The sequence below is a fragment of the Urocampus carinirostris genome, chromosome 1 (genome assembly GCF_059441175.1).
Source record: "Urocampus carinirostris isolate Australia breed hairy pipefish chromosome 1, RoL_Ucar_1.0, whole genome shotgun sequence".
Classification (NCBI taxonomy): Eukaryota; Metazoa; Chordata; class Actinopteri; order Syngnathiformes; family Syngnathidae; genus Urocampus; species Urocampus carinirostris.
The window spans coordinates 2,009,225-2,025,030 of NC_142349.1; the positions used below are offsets into that span (position 1 = coordinate 2,009,225).

The 15,806-nt window shown below is 43.1% G+C and overlaps 2 protein-coding genes across 2 annotated transcripts in view; one reads left to right on the forward strand and one right to left on the reverse strand.

The window, feature by feature from the left end:
• Nucleotides 1-15,744, reverse strand: part of abcc1 (ATP binding cassette subfamily C member 1 (ABCC1 blood group)) — an 85,956-nt gene extending 70,212 nt beyond the window's left edge. Inside the window, exons 1-4 of the mRNA XM_088335098.1 lie at nt 15,606-15,744; nt 4,689-4,865; nt 4,092-4,220; nt 969-1,106 (exon numbers count right to left, since the gene is read on the reverse strand). Of these exons, the coding sequence (XP_088191224.1) occupies nt 969-1,106; nt 4,092-4,220; nt 4,689-4,865; nt 15,606-15,653 (492 nt within the window). The 5' untranslated portion in view covers nt 15,654-15,744. The remainder of the gene's footprint in view (nt 1-968; nt 1,107-4,091; nt 4,221-4,688; nt 4,866-15,605) is intronic.
• Nucleotides 8,249-9,435, forward strand: LOC148373216 (long-chain-fatty-acid--CoA ligase ACSBG2-like). The gene has a single exon (XM_088352609.1). The coding sequence runs from the start codon at nt 8,249-8,251 to the stop codon at nt 9,431-9,433; it is 1,185 nt and encodes a 394-aa protein (XP_088208735.1). The 3' UTR covers nt 9,434-9,435.
• Nucleotides 15,745-15,806: the final 62 nt, after the last annotated feature.

A 15,806-nucleotide genomic window follows, 5' to 3' on the forward strand; every position in this document is an offset into this window, starting at 1 on the left:
GTTTTGGTCCTCATTAACCGGGTCTAAAAAATATTTAAAAATAATAATAATAATAAAAAAATAAAAAACAATTTTTTTTTTTTTTTGAAGGTGCGCCGCTACTTTAGCGCAGTGCCTCTGAATTATTTTATGTTCCGCCCTCCATTGAAACAAACAAAAAGAAAAAAAGAGGAAAAAGAAAAAAAGAAATAGAAATACGAATCTAGGGAAAAAGGAAGAAACAAATTTAAGAAAAAAGGGGAAAAGGGAAAAATGAAAAAAGAAGGGGAAAAAAAAACTATTTTGGGGTCTCTGATTAGGTCATTCAAATAATTTGCAAACATATCAAGTCAATCTTATTGGCAACATTGTTCTTATAGTTAAACAGTGTAATTCAATACAGATCTGTATTGTGCAATAAGTAATAAAAAATGGAAATCGCATGTAATAGTTGTTTTTACAAAAACTACTGACAATTGCGGGCAGTGCAACTTTTCCAATAGTACGTTGGTCAATTATCTAAAATGGGGAAAAAACATTTTTTACTATTGCCTTAAACTCAAAATGTAACAGGTATTGGACATGTTTAGTAATAATTTGATTGGCACACGCATGATTGATGTTGCTCACCGTTGTTCGAAGCAATGGTCACAGACTACGTGAACGCTCAGAGTTGTCAACGCTTGAAAAAACCGTTGAAGGCTTTTAGAGAAACTTGAATTTGAAAAAGATGTGTGCATACGTAATGAGGGTATTGAAGCTGTTTTACACACTTGTACAGCTTAGACCGTATCGCTATTGACACAGAGGCAGACACGGGTAGAAAAGGGGGAAGGGCGACTGTTTAGCCTATCAGAATGCAGAACACAAGACAAATGAAAATCCAGGAAGTAGCCAAACTTCGGAAAGTAGACCGCGATACAGCGAGGGATTGCTGTACTAAAAATATGAATTGACATTTTCTCAAGCAGTGACCGTGTTAGACTGACCTTGTCCAGGGCTTGCAGGATCTTGGACCTGAAGGTGATGGTGGCACAAAGCAAGGCCAACAGCCAGAAAAAAAGCAAGACTCCAGATGACTGAACCCCTTTCATACGTTCATACTGAATTATAAAAGTAGCCAGCAGCTGGTGTACAGAAAAAAAATATATTAGGACACTTTCTAAGTGAAAAATATTATGTTTTTGTTTAGATGTTCAGCAAAATCTGTTCTTCAATGAGAGTTAAGATCTTAGACCAGGGCCCAAACCCATCCATCCATCCATTATCTTCCGCTAATCCGGGGTCAGGTCTCAGGGGCAGCAGTCTCAACAGGGAAGCCCAGAAATACTTATCCCCAGCCACTTCTTCCAGCTCATCCGACGGGATCCAGAGACGTTCCCAGGCCAGCCTAGAGACATAATCTCTCCGGCGTGTCCTAGGCCATCCCCAGGGGCTCCTGCCGATGGGACATGTCCAGAACACCCCAAGCCACCTCAACTGGCTCCTCTCAATGCGGAGGAGAAGTGGCTCTACACAGAGTCCCTCTCGGATGGGACTCTGCAGAGGAAAATCATTTCAGCCACTTGTATCTGGGATTGTGGATTTTTTGTCATAAACCACAGTTCATGACCATAGGTGAGGGTAAGAACGTAGACCGAATGGTAAATTGAGAGATTTGCCTTTCGGCTCAGCTCCCTCTTCACGACGTACCGGTACAGGGTACAGCACGGCAGACACTGCATCAAGCAGTCAGTCGATCTCCCATTCCATCCTACCCTCACTCGTGAACAAGGCCCCAATATACTTGAACTCCTCCACTTAGGGCAGGATCTTATCCCCAACCCGGAGGGAGCATGCCACCATTTTCCGGCTGGGACTTGGAGGTGCTAATCCTCATCCCGGCCGCTTCACACTCGGCAGCGAATCGCTCCAGTGACAGACAGGTACTGAGCACACAGGGATCACACAGTCTTATCCAGGCTGTGCGGTACCCCATACTCCCGAAGAACCCGCCACAGGGATTCCAGAGGAAGACTGACGAATACCTTATCCAGGTCCACAAAACACATGTACACCAACTCTCATGCACCCTCAAAGACCCTGCAGAATGTGTAAAGCTGGTCCACTGTTCGACAGCCAGGACGAAAACCACATTGCTCCTCTCGAATCAGAGCTTCCACTTCATGATGGACCCTCCTCTCCAGTACCCCTGAATAGACCTTACCAGGTAAGCTGAGAAGTGTGATTCCCGTGTAGTTGGAACACACTCTCTGGTCCCCCTTCTTAAAAAGGGGAACCACGACCCCCGTCTGCCAATCCAGAGGCATTGTCTCACCGCCCACAACATCCAGAGCCCTGATGAACTCCAGGCAGATCTCAACAATCCCTGGGGCCTTGCCACAGAGGAGCTTTTTGACCACCTCAGATACTTCAACCCAAGAGAGAGCCCACCTCAGAGTCCCCTGGCCTTGCTTACTCAGAGGAAGACGTGTCGGCGGGATTGAGGAGGTCTTCGAAGTATTCTCCCCACTGATTCCCAGGTCGAGGTCAGCAGCGCACCATTGCCACTGACTATACGCAGTGTTGATGGCACCCCGCCTTCCCCCCGTGTTTGTGACGGGCACAGAAGTCCAAAATCGATACACCACTTGGGGGCACACGCTCAAACAAAGCCTCCAATGGCTCCAAGAAGGGTGGGTAAGCTGAACTGCAATCTGGTGCATAAGCACAGACAACAGTCAGGACCCGTCCCCCCAACAGAAGACAGAGAGGGGCTACCCTCTCGTCTACCGCGGTGAACCCCAATGTACAGGGGCTGAGCCGTGGCGCAACTAATATGCTCTGCGCCTCTCACCACGGGAAACTCCAGAGTGGAAGAGAGTTCAACCCCTCTCGAGAGAACTGGTCCCAGAGCCCAAGCTGTGTGTGGAGGTAAGTCCGACTATATTTAGTCTGAATTCTCTACCTCACACACCGACTAGCGCTCCTTCCCCGCCTGAGAGGTAACATTCCATGTCCCAAAACCCAGTTTCTGTAGCCAGGGATCGGCGTGCCAAGGACCCCTCCTTTGGCTGCTACTCAGCTCTCTACGCACCCAACCCTTTTGGCCCCTCCCACAGGTGGTGAGCCCATGGGAAGGGGGGACAAACATCGTCCCTTCGGGCTGTGCCCGGCTGGACCCCGTGTGCAAAGGCCAGGCAACCAGAGGCTCGCCAGTGGACCCCACCTCCAGGCTTGGCTCCAGAGCAGGGCCACGGGCGAGGAAAATTGTGGACTTAAGTTTTGTGTGGTCATAAGGTGTCTTTTGAGCTGCGTTTTTTCTGACTCCTCACTTAGAACCCGTTTGCCATGGCTGACCCTACCAGGAGCTTAAGGCCCCCAGACAACATAGCTCCTAGGATCATTGGGACACATAAACTCATCCACTACAGTAAGGTAGCAGATCATGGAGGCCAAAACCCGGCACGAATTTAAGTCTAAGTTGGACCGGGCTTCTCTCTCCTCGATTTTTTTAACTGTATTTTCACGACTATTAGGCACAATTAAGTCTCGGATTTTCTTCAAATTGTGCGGCGGGCCTAATTGTGCTGTGTTCGCTGTCTGTGATGTAAAGAAGCGGATGTAGACCAGCTCTGGTCAGAAACAGGGAATGAGAATGATTGGCAGATTTGTCCGATATGGATAACCGATAAAAAAATGTGGGTAAAAATTTGTTTTGCACCAAAAAAAAAAATTGTTTTTTTATCCGTGTGCGTTACTTTTAAATCAATAATTAAATAAACCACAACGAAATTCAGTTTTGCTTCCGTTGTATTATAAATCACAAAAACTCATATGCTTGTCTGTGTTGTTGTAATGCGGCCGAAGGCAGAGGGCTCTTGTGCCCCATCGTGCTGTGCGTCCTGTGTAGTGTTAAAAACAGAAATAGAACCAGCTGCTGAGACTGCGCATTTTAACACAGTGCGCCCTATGGTCATGAAAATACAGTAATTATCTACTTGTCATGTGTTCCGTTTCTTTTTCTTGGCAGGGGATCTGTACAGCATGCACACTGCTCAACACATGTGCTGCTCGCACACTTGGCCGCCGTGCACGATTTGGCGCCAAAACAAATCATATATTTCTCTTACCATGGTGAAGCCCAGTATGGTTGGACTGACCAAGTGGGCAGGTGAAGGATCTTTACTACCATAACTTCTTTCCCAGAAAGAATAGAAAACATCTGCCCAGCAAATAATCCACAGAAGAAAGCCAAAAGCCTGCAGACAGGAAGAACATGTATAATTCTGACCTCTTGCGTCCTAAATTGACATGTTATGATAAGTATACACATTTTAGCATCAATTAAGCATTCGTGACTCATCATTCAAAGCCCCAGTGAGTATTATCAGACCACTAGATGGCAATGTTGTGTAATGTAAACAAAAAACAACGCCACAAAGCGCAGCGTAGCACCAAAAAAACGCCAGACAAACATAGTGGCGACTGCTAGGTATGGATACCACTCTGTAAAAGGCACTTATTATACCACACTGTATGTTTGGAAATAATATGAATGTCATTAGTATGTAGTAAAAAAAGAGCACTTTTCCAAATTTTCAAAAAACATCTTGACACACGAGTCAAAACATATTGAATCAGTTGTGTAAAAGCGAATCAATACTTAACAGTGTGGACTTATGTTACCAGATAAAGGTGAACCTGTACACAAGCATGTAATGACTTACTGTTTTGGCTTTGTTGAGGTGACTCATGCATATGTAACCTTGATTATGACCACGCATGAAAAAGAGGTAGAAAGGGGCACATAGCCAGAGGTAGATGCATGGAAGCCACACCAGGACAGTGTTCTGGAAGCACAGAGTAAAGTCTGGGTTTGTAGTATTCCATGTACGCTCCCAATCCTGGAAGAGACAAAAGTAAAAAATATATTATTTAACTCAATCTGAAAACAGCATAAGTACATGTTACATATATTTTCTTCTGAATGGTGTATTTTAGGTAAGGCTGCAAAAATGAATCAATAAGATCGTTTAAAATAGATTATAAAAGGTTTTGGCAAACTATTTCCGCGTGTTATAGGAGCTCTCAGCACGTTGAATCAATGCAAATAAGTAAATTGCATTTTGTTGTGAAGTTATGGAAATGTAGTAACACTTTGTTCTGGCAGCCAAACACTATAAAGTTGACAATTTTCAAGGGAAAAGAAAGTGCAGCAGAAATACAGAGACAAAAATCAGAAAATAAATAAAATACAAAAATAATGTTTAACTCAACACAATAGGCTGATTCCTAAGCATAATATAAATAATTTGCACATGGGGATTGTTTATCATATTAAAAGATATACCCGGAAAAAAAACACACAATTTGAAAAGTCAGCTTACATTTTTGTTATTTTATTATTGCAGGAACAAATTTTGCTACATGTAATATCAAATGTATTGCTCTTTCCTCGTCTTTGTTTTGTATGATAAATCCATATGACGGGCAGCACGGCTGCTAGGTGGTTAGCGCGTTCGAGACACAGTTCTGAGGTCGTGAGTTTCGCAGCAGTCCGAGAAATATGCCCCAAAATATGCACAAAAGTACACAGAATTCTTGGCGGGAGAGAGAGTTCTCATTTGTCTAAGAGACAATCAGTTTTTTATATCCTAAGACAACATCTCACGTTACTTAGCACGTCCCCTCGCGATGACGCACTTGTTTTTCCCTCAATGTGCATGCCTTTCGGGATTTGACAATGTTTTTTCAAAATATTTTCGGCCTCTTTCGATTCTCCAATTACACAATTTCCAAGAACATCGTTGGGGTCGGCCTGCCTTTCAAATTCCTGACTTGACTGCATGTTCCACGCCAAGCAGAATGTTATTACTTGGCAGCCCAAGGCAATTAATAATAACATTCGCTGACATTTAAACTCAGGGGAAACAAGCCTGGAATTTCTCGTTTTAAACTAATGTGTTCTCCTTATGTCAAGCCCGACTCCAATAAACCACAACATGAGATCAAACCTTCCTGTGTGGAGTTTGCATGTTCTCCCCATGCTTGCGTGAGTTTACTCCGAGCACTCCGGTTTCCTACCACATTCTAAGAACATGCACGTCAGGTTAATTGGCCAGTTCAAATGGTCCCTAGGTGTTAATGAGAAAGTGAGTTGTCTGTCCCTGTGTGCCGTGCGACTGGCTGGCAACAGTTCAGGGTGTCCCCTGCCCACTGCCCGTGGATGGATGGGATGGGCTCCAGCACCCCCGCGACCCTACTGAGGATAAGCAGTGCAGAAAATGGATGGATGGAAATCCAAATGTAATATATTTGGATAATGTTGTAGGAAAGGAGTATCAGGTGTAAAGCATACATTTGTATGTATTTTCTCTTTTTAAGTTATGACAAAAACCTGGATTTTTATTGTTTTATGTTATAGAATATTCTGTTGTTCTTTTGATCTCCCCAACTTCAATATTGGAATAGAGATGTATAAAATGTGTTTTAGTTTTTTTTTTTTTTTCAAATCCAATTCAAAGATTAATCGAAAAAAAAAATAATCGACGAATTCACCCATTATTAATATACCGTAAAGTCCGGACTATAAGACGCTACTTTTTTCCCAAACGTTCAACCCTGCGGCTTATTCAGTGATGCAGCCAATTTATGTAACTTTTCTAACGGCCGGCAGCGGCGCTCGAGTACAAAAGGTAAGATTTAGACCGGTGGAATATATGCGCCGAGGAAGACTGCAACTTCTTGGCTTGTGCATAAATTAAATTAGCGTAAACATACCCTCATCGTGCAAAATGCAAAAAGAAAGGCACATCAAAAAGTCCACCATCACCAACGGGTTCCGAAAAGCCGGTCTGCTGCGTAGCGGAGAGGAGGGCACAGAATCAGGAGTGGATGAGAGTTCCAGCGACAGTGACAGCGCGAGTGAGGCTGCGGGACCCTGGGACGACGTCTATATGACAAAGTTTCTTTCCGACACTGAGGAAGACGACTTTGATGGCTTCAGTTCTAAGGAGGAAGATGAGGACTGTTTTACCGTGATTTTTACAAGTACGGAATGTTTTTTTAACAGACTCGTTTACTGTGTTGCGATCGTGTTGCTAGCGTGTTGCTACCATTAACTGCCCTGTCACAGGCACCCTTTGGGATGAAAGTTATATTATTATTATTAAAGCTTCGAAAACTCTCTCGGTGTACCGTCTTTCTTTGTAAAAATGTGTAACCATGCATAATATGTATTTGCAAGTGTATATTTTTGTAATGTATTTATCTGTATTTTTTTAGATATGCTTTGCACGGGCGAATTAAAAAAAGGGGCGGAACAAACGCGGGGTAAAGGTGAGACCTGTTTGTGGACGCGGCGGAGAATAGTAGATATATATTTTTCCCACCCTTACCTTTGGAAATATACACTTTTTTCCTTGGATTACTTTCAACGGGACCCGGACCCAGCAGGTCTGCATCAAACCTTAAGTACCGGCATCATTTTCCGTTCATTTTGCCGGCTGTGACTTTTGGACTGTGTACTTTAATGAAGGACATTCAGTTTCAATCGCGGGACTTAAAGTCGGGTTTGGGTTAATTTTGTGTTTGTGTTACATTTTTTAATGTGGGCGCATGCAACTTATATACAGGTGCGGCTTGTGTAAGTACAAAATCGGTTTTCCCCTTAATATGTGGTGGGTGCGGCTTCTAATCAGGTGCGCTCTATAGTCCGGAATTTACGGTAATCGTTAGTGGCAGCCCTACTTTTAAGGAGTCTTTATTGTGCATGGGGTATATGAAGCAAATATCTATATTAGATTCAGATTCAGATCTACTTTATTGTCATTCTAGTACACGTGTATACAGAACGAAATGTCGATGCATCTGACCCCCACAGTTTCCTTGAATGTACAGATATAAATAATGTTGTATTGTATTTTGGCTATGTATAGTATTTTACCATAGTGCCGATAGTGCAAGAAGAGTAGCTAACCAGATGTGCAATATGGGCAGTCAGGTTAACAAGTCAGGTACACAGTAACATTAACACTGTAACAATAACGCTGTAATTACAATAGTGCAGAGAGCAATGTGCAAGGAGTGGCAAGCTATAAAAAAAAAAAAAACTGCCAGTAGTGCAAAAAGTCAGATTAGCAGCCGTTTAGATTTAAGTTAACTATATGTTAGATTGACCATTTAACAGTCTAATGGCCAGGGGGACTAGACTATTGCGGAGCCTGGTGGTCCTGCACCGCACACTGCAGTACCTCTTCCCAGAGGCTAGCAGAGTGAACAGTCCATGATGGGGGTGAGAGGGGTCCCCGGTAATGTTTTTAGCATGGGATACGCACTCAAGGGAACCCTGGTAAACACTCTGAAAGAGGTGCGACCCACCGCCTTTATGGGGGTGCCTCGTGTCTGGGAGAAGATGCAAGAGAAGATGAAGGCAACCGGAGCAAAGTCCTCTACAGTTCGGCGCAAAATCGCTGCCTGGGCCAAGGACGTGGGCTTGCAGACCAATCTGAGCAAGATGAATAGAGAAGCGGAACACACGCCGTTGAGCTACCAAATAGCCAAGAAGCTTGTTTTTAAGAAGGTGCGCAAAGCTCTGGGTCTAGACCGCTGCAGCAAGTGCTACACGGGTGCGGCCCCTATCACCAGGGATACGCTGGAGTTCTTCCTCAGCCTGGACATTCCGGTCTACGAACTGTACGGCATGAGTGAGAGCACTGGGCCGCACACCATGTCTCTTCCGGATGCCTTTAGGATCACCAGCTGCGGCATAGAGCTTCCGGGATGCAAGACGAAGTTGCACAACCCAGACAAAGACGGGGTTGGCGAAATCTGCTTCTGGGGTCGCCACGTCTTCATGGGTTACCTCAACATGCTGGACAAGACTGAGGAAACGCTGGACGATGAGGGCTGGCTGCATTCCGGCGATCTGGGCAAGCACGACCCCAACGGATTCCTATTTATCACCGGACGGATTAAAGAGTTAATCATCACAGCAGGGGGAGAGAACGTCCCTCCCGTGCCGACCGAGGACGCCATCAAGGAAGCACTGCCGCTTATTAGCAACGCCATGTTGATTGGAGACAAAAGGAAATTTCTCTCCATGCTGCTCACCATTAAGTGCGAGGTGAACACCGACGGCGCCCCATTGGACGAGCTGACTCCTGAAGCGGTGGAGATCTGCAAGAAACTGGGCAGCAAAGCCACTCGCGTTTCAGAGCTGGCAGGTGGCCGCGATCGCGCCGTCAATAGCGCTATCCAAGAGGCCATCAACCGCATAAACGAAAAAGCGACCTCCAATGCTCAGCGCGTCCAAAAGTGGCACATTCTCCCCCAGGACTTCTCCATCGTCGGAGGAGAGCTAGGTCCCACCATGAAACTAAAGCGTCCAGTGGTGTCCCAAAAGTACAAAGAGCAAATTGACAACTTTTACAAAGAAGCGACGACTCCCCAAGACCAGCTTCCTCCCAAATAGAGAAACCACCACACAGAGATACAGCTGGTTAGTTAGAAAGTATTAAAAATAAAGTAGGAAGAATACAAATTACGGAGACTCAAAGTGACCAAACAGCATTATTTTTCTCAGCATTTCTTTTTTTTTTTGCCCAGTCTTTCACAAGGTTTTTGGGGATACCAAGTAGGCTAACCATGTCAGCTCCCTCCAGGGGAGGATCACGATATGTAAAATAAAACCAAATGTCTCAACCTACGAGTATATTACAAATGCAAGTTTATATGATAGTTCATTTATATTTGCTTATTTTCTTAAATCAATATTGTTGTTTTTATTGACTAGTTTTTTCTTTACCACTCGAGGCACTAAATTTTCTACTGCGCCTATCTGCTTTTATCTTACTTTTACCAAAGGTGTTTCAGCCGCGGAACATATAAGGGTGGATGAAAGGAAGCAAGAAGGATGGGGTGGTGTACCGTAAAATCCGGACTATAGAGCGCACCTCATTATTAGACGCACCCACCACTTTTTAGGTGATTTGCCACTTTTGTCCTTACACAAGCCGCACCTATGTATAAGCCGCTTGCGCCCGCATTAAACTTTGTGACACAATCACAAGATTAACCCAGACCAGACTGTAAATTCCAACGATTGTAACTTTTTGGTTTGAACAAATTTATAGACACTATTAACAGCAAACAAACAATGTGAGGTTTGAACAACCCTTCTCGACAATCTTAACAGCAATCAAGCATATTCACAATTTCGTTATGTCTGGCAATATGACGTTTTAACATTTTTTTTCTGACATTTTTAACATCTTTGTTAGTGTCAATAGATCTGTCCAGGCCAAAGTTCCGCGATTGTTTTTTGGTCCGAACAAATCCATTGACACCAACAGCTGCAAACAAACAATGTGAGGTTCGAACAACCCCTCTCGACAACCTCAACAGCAATCAAGCATATTCACACTTTTGTTATATCTGACAATATGACGTTTTAACATTTTTTCCTGACATTTTCAACATCAATTAAGCAATTTCAGAGTTATTATCGACACTTTTAACATTCACAATTTCCTTATATCATGTTCTGGGGTTTGGGGGTTTTTAAGGGTTATTGCTCTATCTTCGTTATTCATTATCCATTATCCGTTATCGGTCAATTCATAATACGCTACAAAGCCAAGGAGCCAGGACTCTTACTCTCAGCCAAAAGGCCAAGCTAAGGTCCTAGCCCTAAAGCCTTGCTGCGATCATCGTTCCCGGAAGTACTGCAATACCGGGCCGATGCGTGGAGTGGGCAGAGAAGCTCTTAGATAGTACACAATCTAAGGGGCCGGTCACACAGACATTTGCGGCTGAATCACGGCTAAAATTTTGCGTTTTTTTTTTGCCCGTGGTTGCCCGGGATGGAAAATGCGCAAATTTGGCCAACCCGCCGTTCATCTGTGGTATGGCCGGAAAAAAGACGCTGGCGACTGTTCCGCTTCCTCATCGCGTCATTTCTGCGTCATTTTCTCGTGTGGACCACGGGTATAAAAGCTCTCGAGCCGGTGTTGTGCCCAAATCCGACTCCTACGCAACACATCCACCCCCCCACCCCCTCGCGTGAACGCGCATTCTGCTGCGATCGCTTCTGTTGGAAGCGTGCATTGACGTTTTTCATCCGCGTTGACAAACGCATTTTGTAGAATACGATCGCACTTTATTGTTTAAATAAACGCGTTATATAGACAAGGATCTCCCAATTGTTATAATTAGCTCGCATTATAGTTTTAATAAGCATTTTATATAGAATACGATCGCTTTCGTTGGAAGCGCAGCAGAATGCGCGTTCACGCAAGGGGGGGAGAATTTACGGTTCGATTACGTTCACAACAAAAACGGAATGGTTTAAGTTGTATTTCATTTCCAACAAATGCAAGACGAAGTGGTTTTAGTTTTATGTTCGCCATTGCTTTCCCTAAAAGAGAGATGAAACGAGGTAAATGTGTTTGTAGTAGCGAGGGTATGCAAATCTCAGCACCGGGCTGTAAAAATCATAATCGCACAAGACACAGTCCCGTGAAAATCAAGATTTCAAGCAATAGCATCATCTTTATTTTATTATCTTGTAAAGAAATGTCAAGAAATAAAATTGGATTAAGACGAGGTCACTACGCTGACGGGGGGGAGGTTTAAGTGTTGTTGGTCTATCTTCTTTAATCACTATCTATTATCGATCATTTCATAATACGCTACAAAGCTTAGGAGCCGGGATTCTTACTCTCGGCCAAAAGGCCAAGTTAAGGTCCTGGCTTTAAAGCCTTGTTGCGACCATTGCGAATGCACCGAAAGATTTATTCGAAATGAAGAGAAACTACGCTGACGGGGATCCATGTTCACCCCCTTTGACGTCACGAGCACAACTGATGCTCGGCATTCGCGCTGTTTATACGCGGAGAAAGGCGTTTGACTGTCACACGCGTAACACGCTAATTTCACGTAATAACACCGCGATACAGGCGCAAAACATGCTATTACCATGCTCCACCCACGATTACCCGCTGAAATTTCCCGTCCTACCCATGTGTAAGCACGCCCTGGCCGCGGCCAGAGCACGTCGTTTGCGCGTCATTTCCGCGTCATTTGAGCAGCTCAAAAGTTTTGAACGCGGCCAACCACGTGAAAATTTCCGACCGCGAGTAAAGCACTGCTCTATCTCGTCTATATGGCGGTCTCTAATCGTCCAACAGCGCTCAACAGCATCTGTTTCACGGCCAGAAATTTCTGGCCGTGGTTCAGCCTCAGTACGCTCGTGAAAGGCTGTGTGCCCGCTCTCTGAAGATTTGAACAGTGCCAAATTATTTCGTGCTGCCACCTGCGCGTGAATTTTCGACTGCGTGTTAAGCACCGCTGTATCTCGTCTGAATGGCGATCTTAGTGCGTCCAATGGCGTCCGCCTCAAAGGCAGAAATTTCTGGCCGTGATTCAGCCGCAAATGTCTGTGTGACCGGCCCCTTAGATCTACAGTCGGCATCATGAATGGAAAATGATACTCGTAATTAACGTATGATGCAGACTTGTAAAGTCCGGGTCCTGTTGAAAGTAATCTAAGGAAACAAAATGTATATTTCCAAAGTTAAGGGTGGGAAAAATATATATCCACTATTGTCCGCTGCGACAACAGACAGATCTACCGGTAACTCAGCTTTACCCCACTTCCCATCAGTCCGCGTTTGCTCCGCCCCTTCTTTTTGATAGGCCGTAGAACACATAACAGAATAAATCTCTAAAATAAATACATTACAAAAATATACAGTTGCAAATACATATTATACATGGTTACACATATTTACAAAGAAAGACGGTATACCGAGAGAGTTTTCAAAGCTTTAATAATAATAATATAACTTTCATCCCAAACCGTGCCTTTGAAAGGTACCAACGCGCTAGTAGGATCACGCTTGCAATGTATCAAACATGCCTGTTAAAAAAACGCATCCCGTAATTGTGAAACTCACGGTAAATCGTCCTCAACTTCCTCCTCATAACTTTCGCCATCAAGGGCGTCTTCCTAATTATAGGAACGTACCTTTACTTTACAGACAATGTATGATTAAACTTAAAGGTTGCAGTCTTTCTTGGCGCACATATTCTACTGGTCTCAATCTTACCTTTTATACTCCAGCGCCGCTGGTGGCCGTTAGAAAAATTACATAAATTGGCCGCTTCACTGAATAAGCCGCAGGGCTGAACATTTGGGAAAAAAGTAGCGGCTGAAGTGTTCCGCTGGTTCGAGAGCGTTCTCCATCCGGGCACCGGTGTTGTCGAATGCTCTTCCCCCTGAGATCCGATCTGCAACCTCAATGGAAATGTTTAAATCTAAGCTTATAACTCACTTCTACTCTATAGCATATGAATAACCTAAAATGCTCATGTGTAATAACCTGTGAAGCCCTTTGAGACTCTTTGTGATTAAGGGTTATACAAATAAAAATAACTTGACTTGACTTGACTTATAGTCCGGAATTTACGGTAGTTTCGAAATTAAATTAGTGAATTATTAAAAAAGGTAAAATTGATAAATAATCCTAAATATTGTTAGTTTTAACAAATATAATTTTTTAGGGCTTTCGAAAATTGGATTTAAGATATTTTAATGGCAATTAAGGCTATATCATTAGATTAATGAATTCAAAGCTTTTAATACATTTCAAGGGGTTTTGGGGTTTTTAAGGCTTATTGTTCTATCTTCGTTATTCATTATCCATTATCCGTTATCGGTCAGTTCATTATACGCTACAAAGCCTAGGAGCCGGGACACTTACTCTCAACCAAAAGGCTAAGCTAAGGTCCTAGGATACAAGAGAACAAAGACAGCGAAACTTGAAATTTAAAAAAAAAATGTTTTATTATTTACCAAAATCAATAACCTTTATTAGCCAGCGTGATGACAAATGATAAAACAAAAAAAAACGTTATTCTTTGAATTTCGGTCATATGATAATTTAAAAGTGAGGTGCATACTTTAAGTTGTTATTAAAAATTTGAAAGTTAATATTTTCTTTATCGGGTATGTGTTAACAATGCGAAACTGAGTTCAAAGAACCCTTAAGCTTGATTTTCTATTCCGCCCATCTGATTTTATCAGGCCTGTTCGGGCGGAACAAACCCCGAAAAAGAAGAGTTTATTAGAGCGTGTCTGAGAAGAACACACATTGTGTTACTCTGCTATCATATCCTGGCCTAAATTCAAGTTATAAAATGCCGCACCCCACCTTTAAGGTTTCTAAAAAACATGAAACAAATTATATTTAAAGATATGACAAACTGCGTGCTAGAAGATTGCCTTACCTTGAAAAAGGTTGAGAAACACTGGACTAGAGATCAAAACTAAAGTAAAGAATGCACTCATAATGTCTTTGATTTGGTAAATTTTGGTGGTGGCAAGAAAAAACAAAAGAAAAAATGTGCACATTAAGGTATCAAAAACACTCTCCACCAATTAGTCACGCGTAACCAAAATAACAACATTGGTTGAGGATATTCCAGAGTGCATTTGTGTTGGTTAAAGCAGTGCTTCGAAAATCAGTGTGCCGAGGCACACTACGGTGGGGTGTGCTAATGAAATTGCCCAATTTTATCTTTGCAAAAGCATGCCATCGATCATTATCTTTGCCTTTATCCAATTATCACCTGAGAAACTAACATTCATCCATATCAGTAGGTCGTGGAATGCCTCTTTTTTTTCTTTTTATATACAAAGTATCTGCCCGTGAGGTCCATCCATCCATTATCTGCACCGCTCATCCTCAGTAGGTTTGTGGGCGTGCTGGAGCCAATCCCAGCTATCTTCGGGCAGTGGGCAAGGGACACCCTGAACTGGTTGCCAGCCATTCCCATGGCACACAGAGACAGACGACTCACTCACCCATTCAAACCTAGGGACAATTTAGACCGGCCAATTAACCCGACATGGATTTTTTTGGAATGTGGTAGGAAACCCACGCAGGCACGGGGAGAACATAGAAACTCCACACGGGGAGGCTGCAGTAGCTGGACTTGAACCATGAACCTCCGCACCGTGCCGTTTTTCACTTTGAAGATGTTGCCTGATATAGCAAATTTAGATTGGTTAGAAAAAAGGGCCAACGGTACCATGATTTCTGACTTCCTTCATGGCCAAAATACCAAAACAATCCCAAGCGGCCTATATGATACTAGATCAATAAAGGATTAACCCTTGAGTATTATGTATTTTTGAATATAATAAAAAGTGCGGTAAATATTCAAAAACTGGTTAAAAATGTAGTCGGATCCAAAATTAGATGCAAAAATAAATCAATATTAACTTTTGATACCTCCTTAGCCACGTTGACCACAAATTGTATCTTTAAATAAAACCTTGATCAACAACAGAATTTAGCATAATAATAAAATGAATTAAATAATTAGAAAACATAGATCGATAGCTGTACCTCGAAATATTTGAATGAAAAACGTGTTTCTTGGATCCAAAAAAGTTGGAAAAACACTGGGTTAAATAACCTAAAGTACGTCAGTGTTCTGCCCTAATGACCGAATGTGTCGATAAACCGGTTATTCAATCAAACGGTAATTATCGCTTAACCGGCAGCTAGCAAAAGAGCAGGCATAACAATAAAGGTGAAAAAAGTCAAAAGACATTGAAAACATTCAAAAGAACTCACCCAGAACCGATCGGAGCCATCGGGGTTGCAGAATCTGTCAAGCCCCATTTGCAGGGAAGCCAAAAAGGAGAAATCGTAACGCCGAATTGTTTCGTAACTTGCACCTTCAGAGGATTCACATGCCAAACGAAAGGTTGCCGTTTCTTCTTTAGTGCGTGACGTCGATACAAAAATATGATTTAAAATGTAACGCCGCCATCT

Coding starts and splice junctions, on each gene's coding strand:
- LOC148373216 (XM_088352609.1), top strand. CDS start 8,249: ATGGGGGTGAGAGGGGTCCCCGGTAATGTTTTTAGCATGGGATACGCA.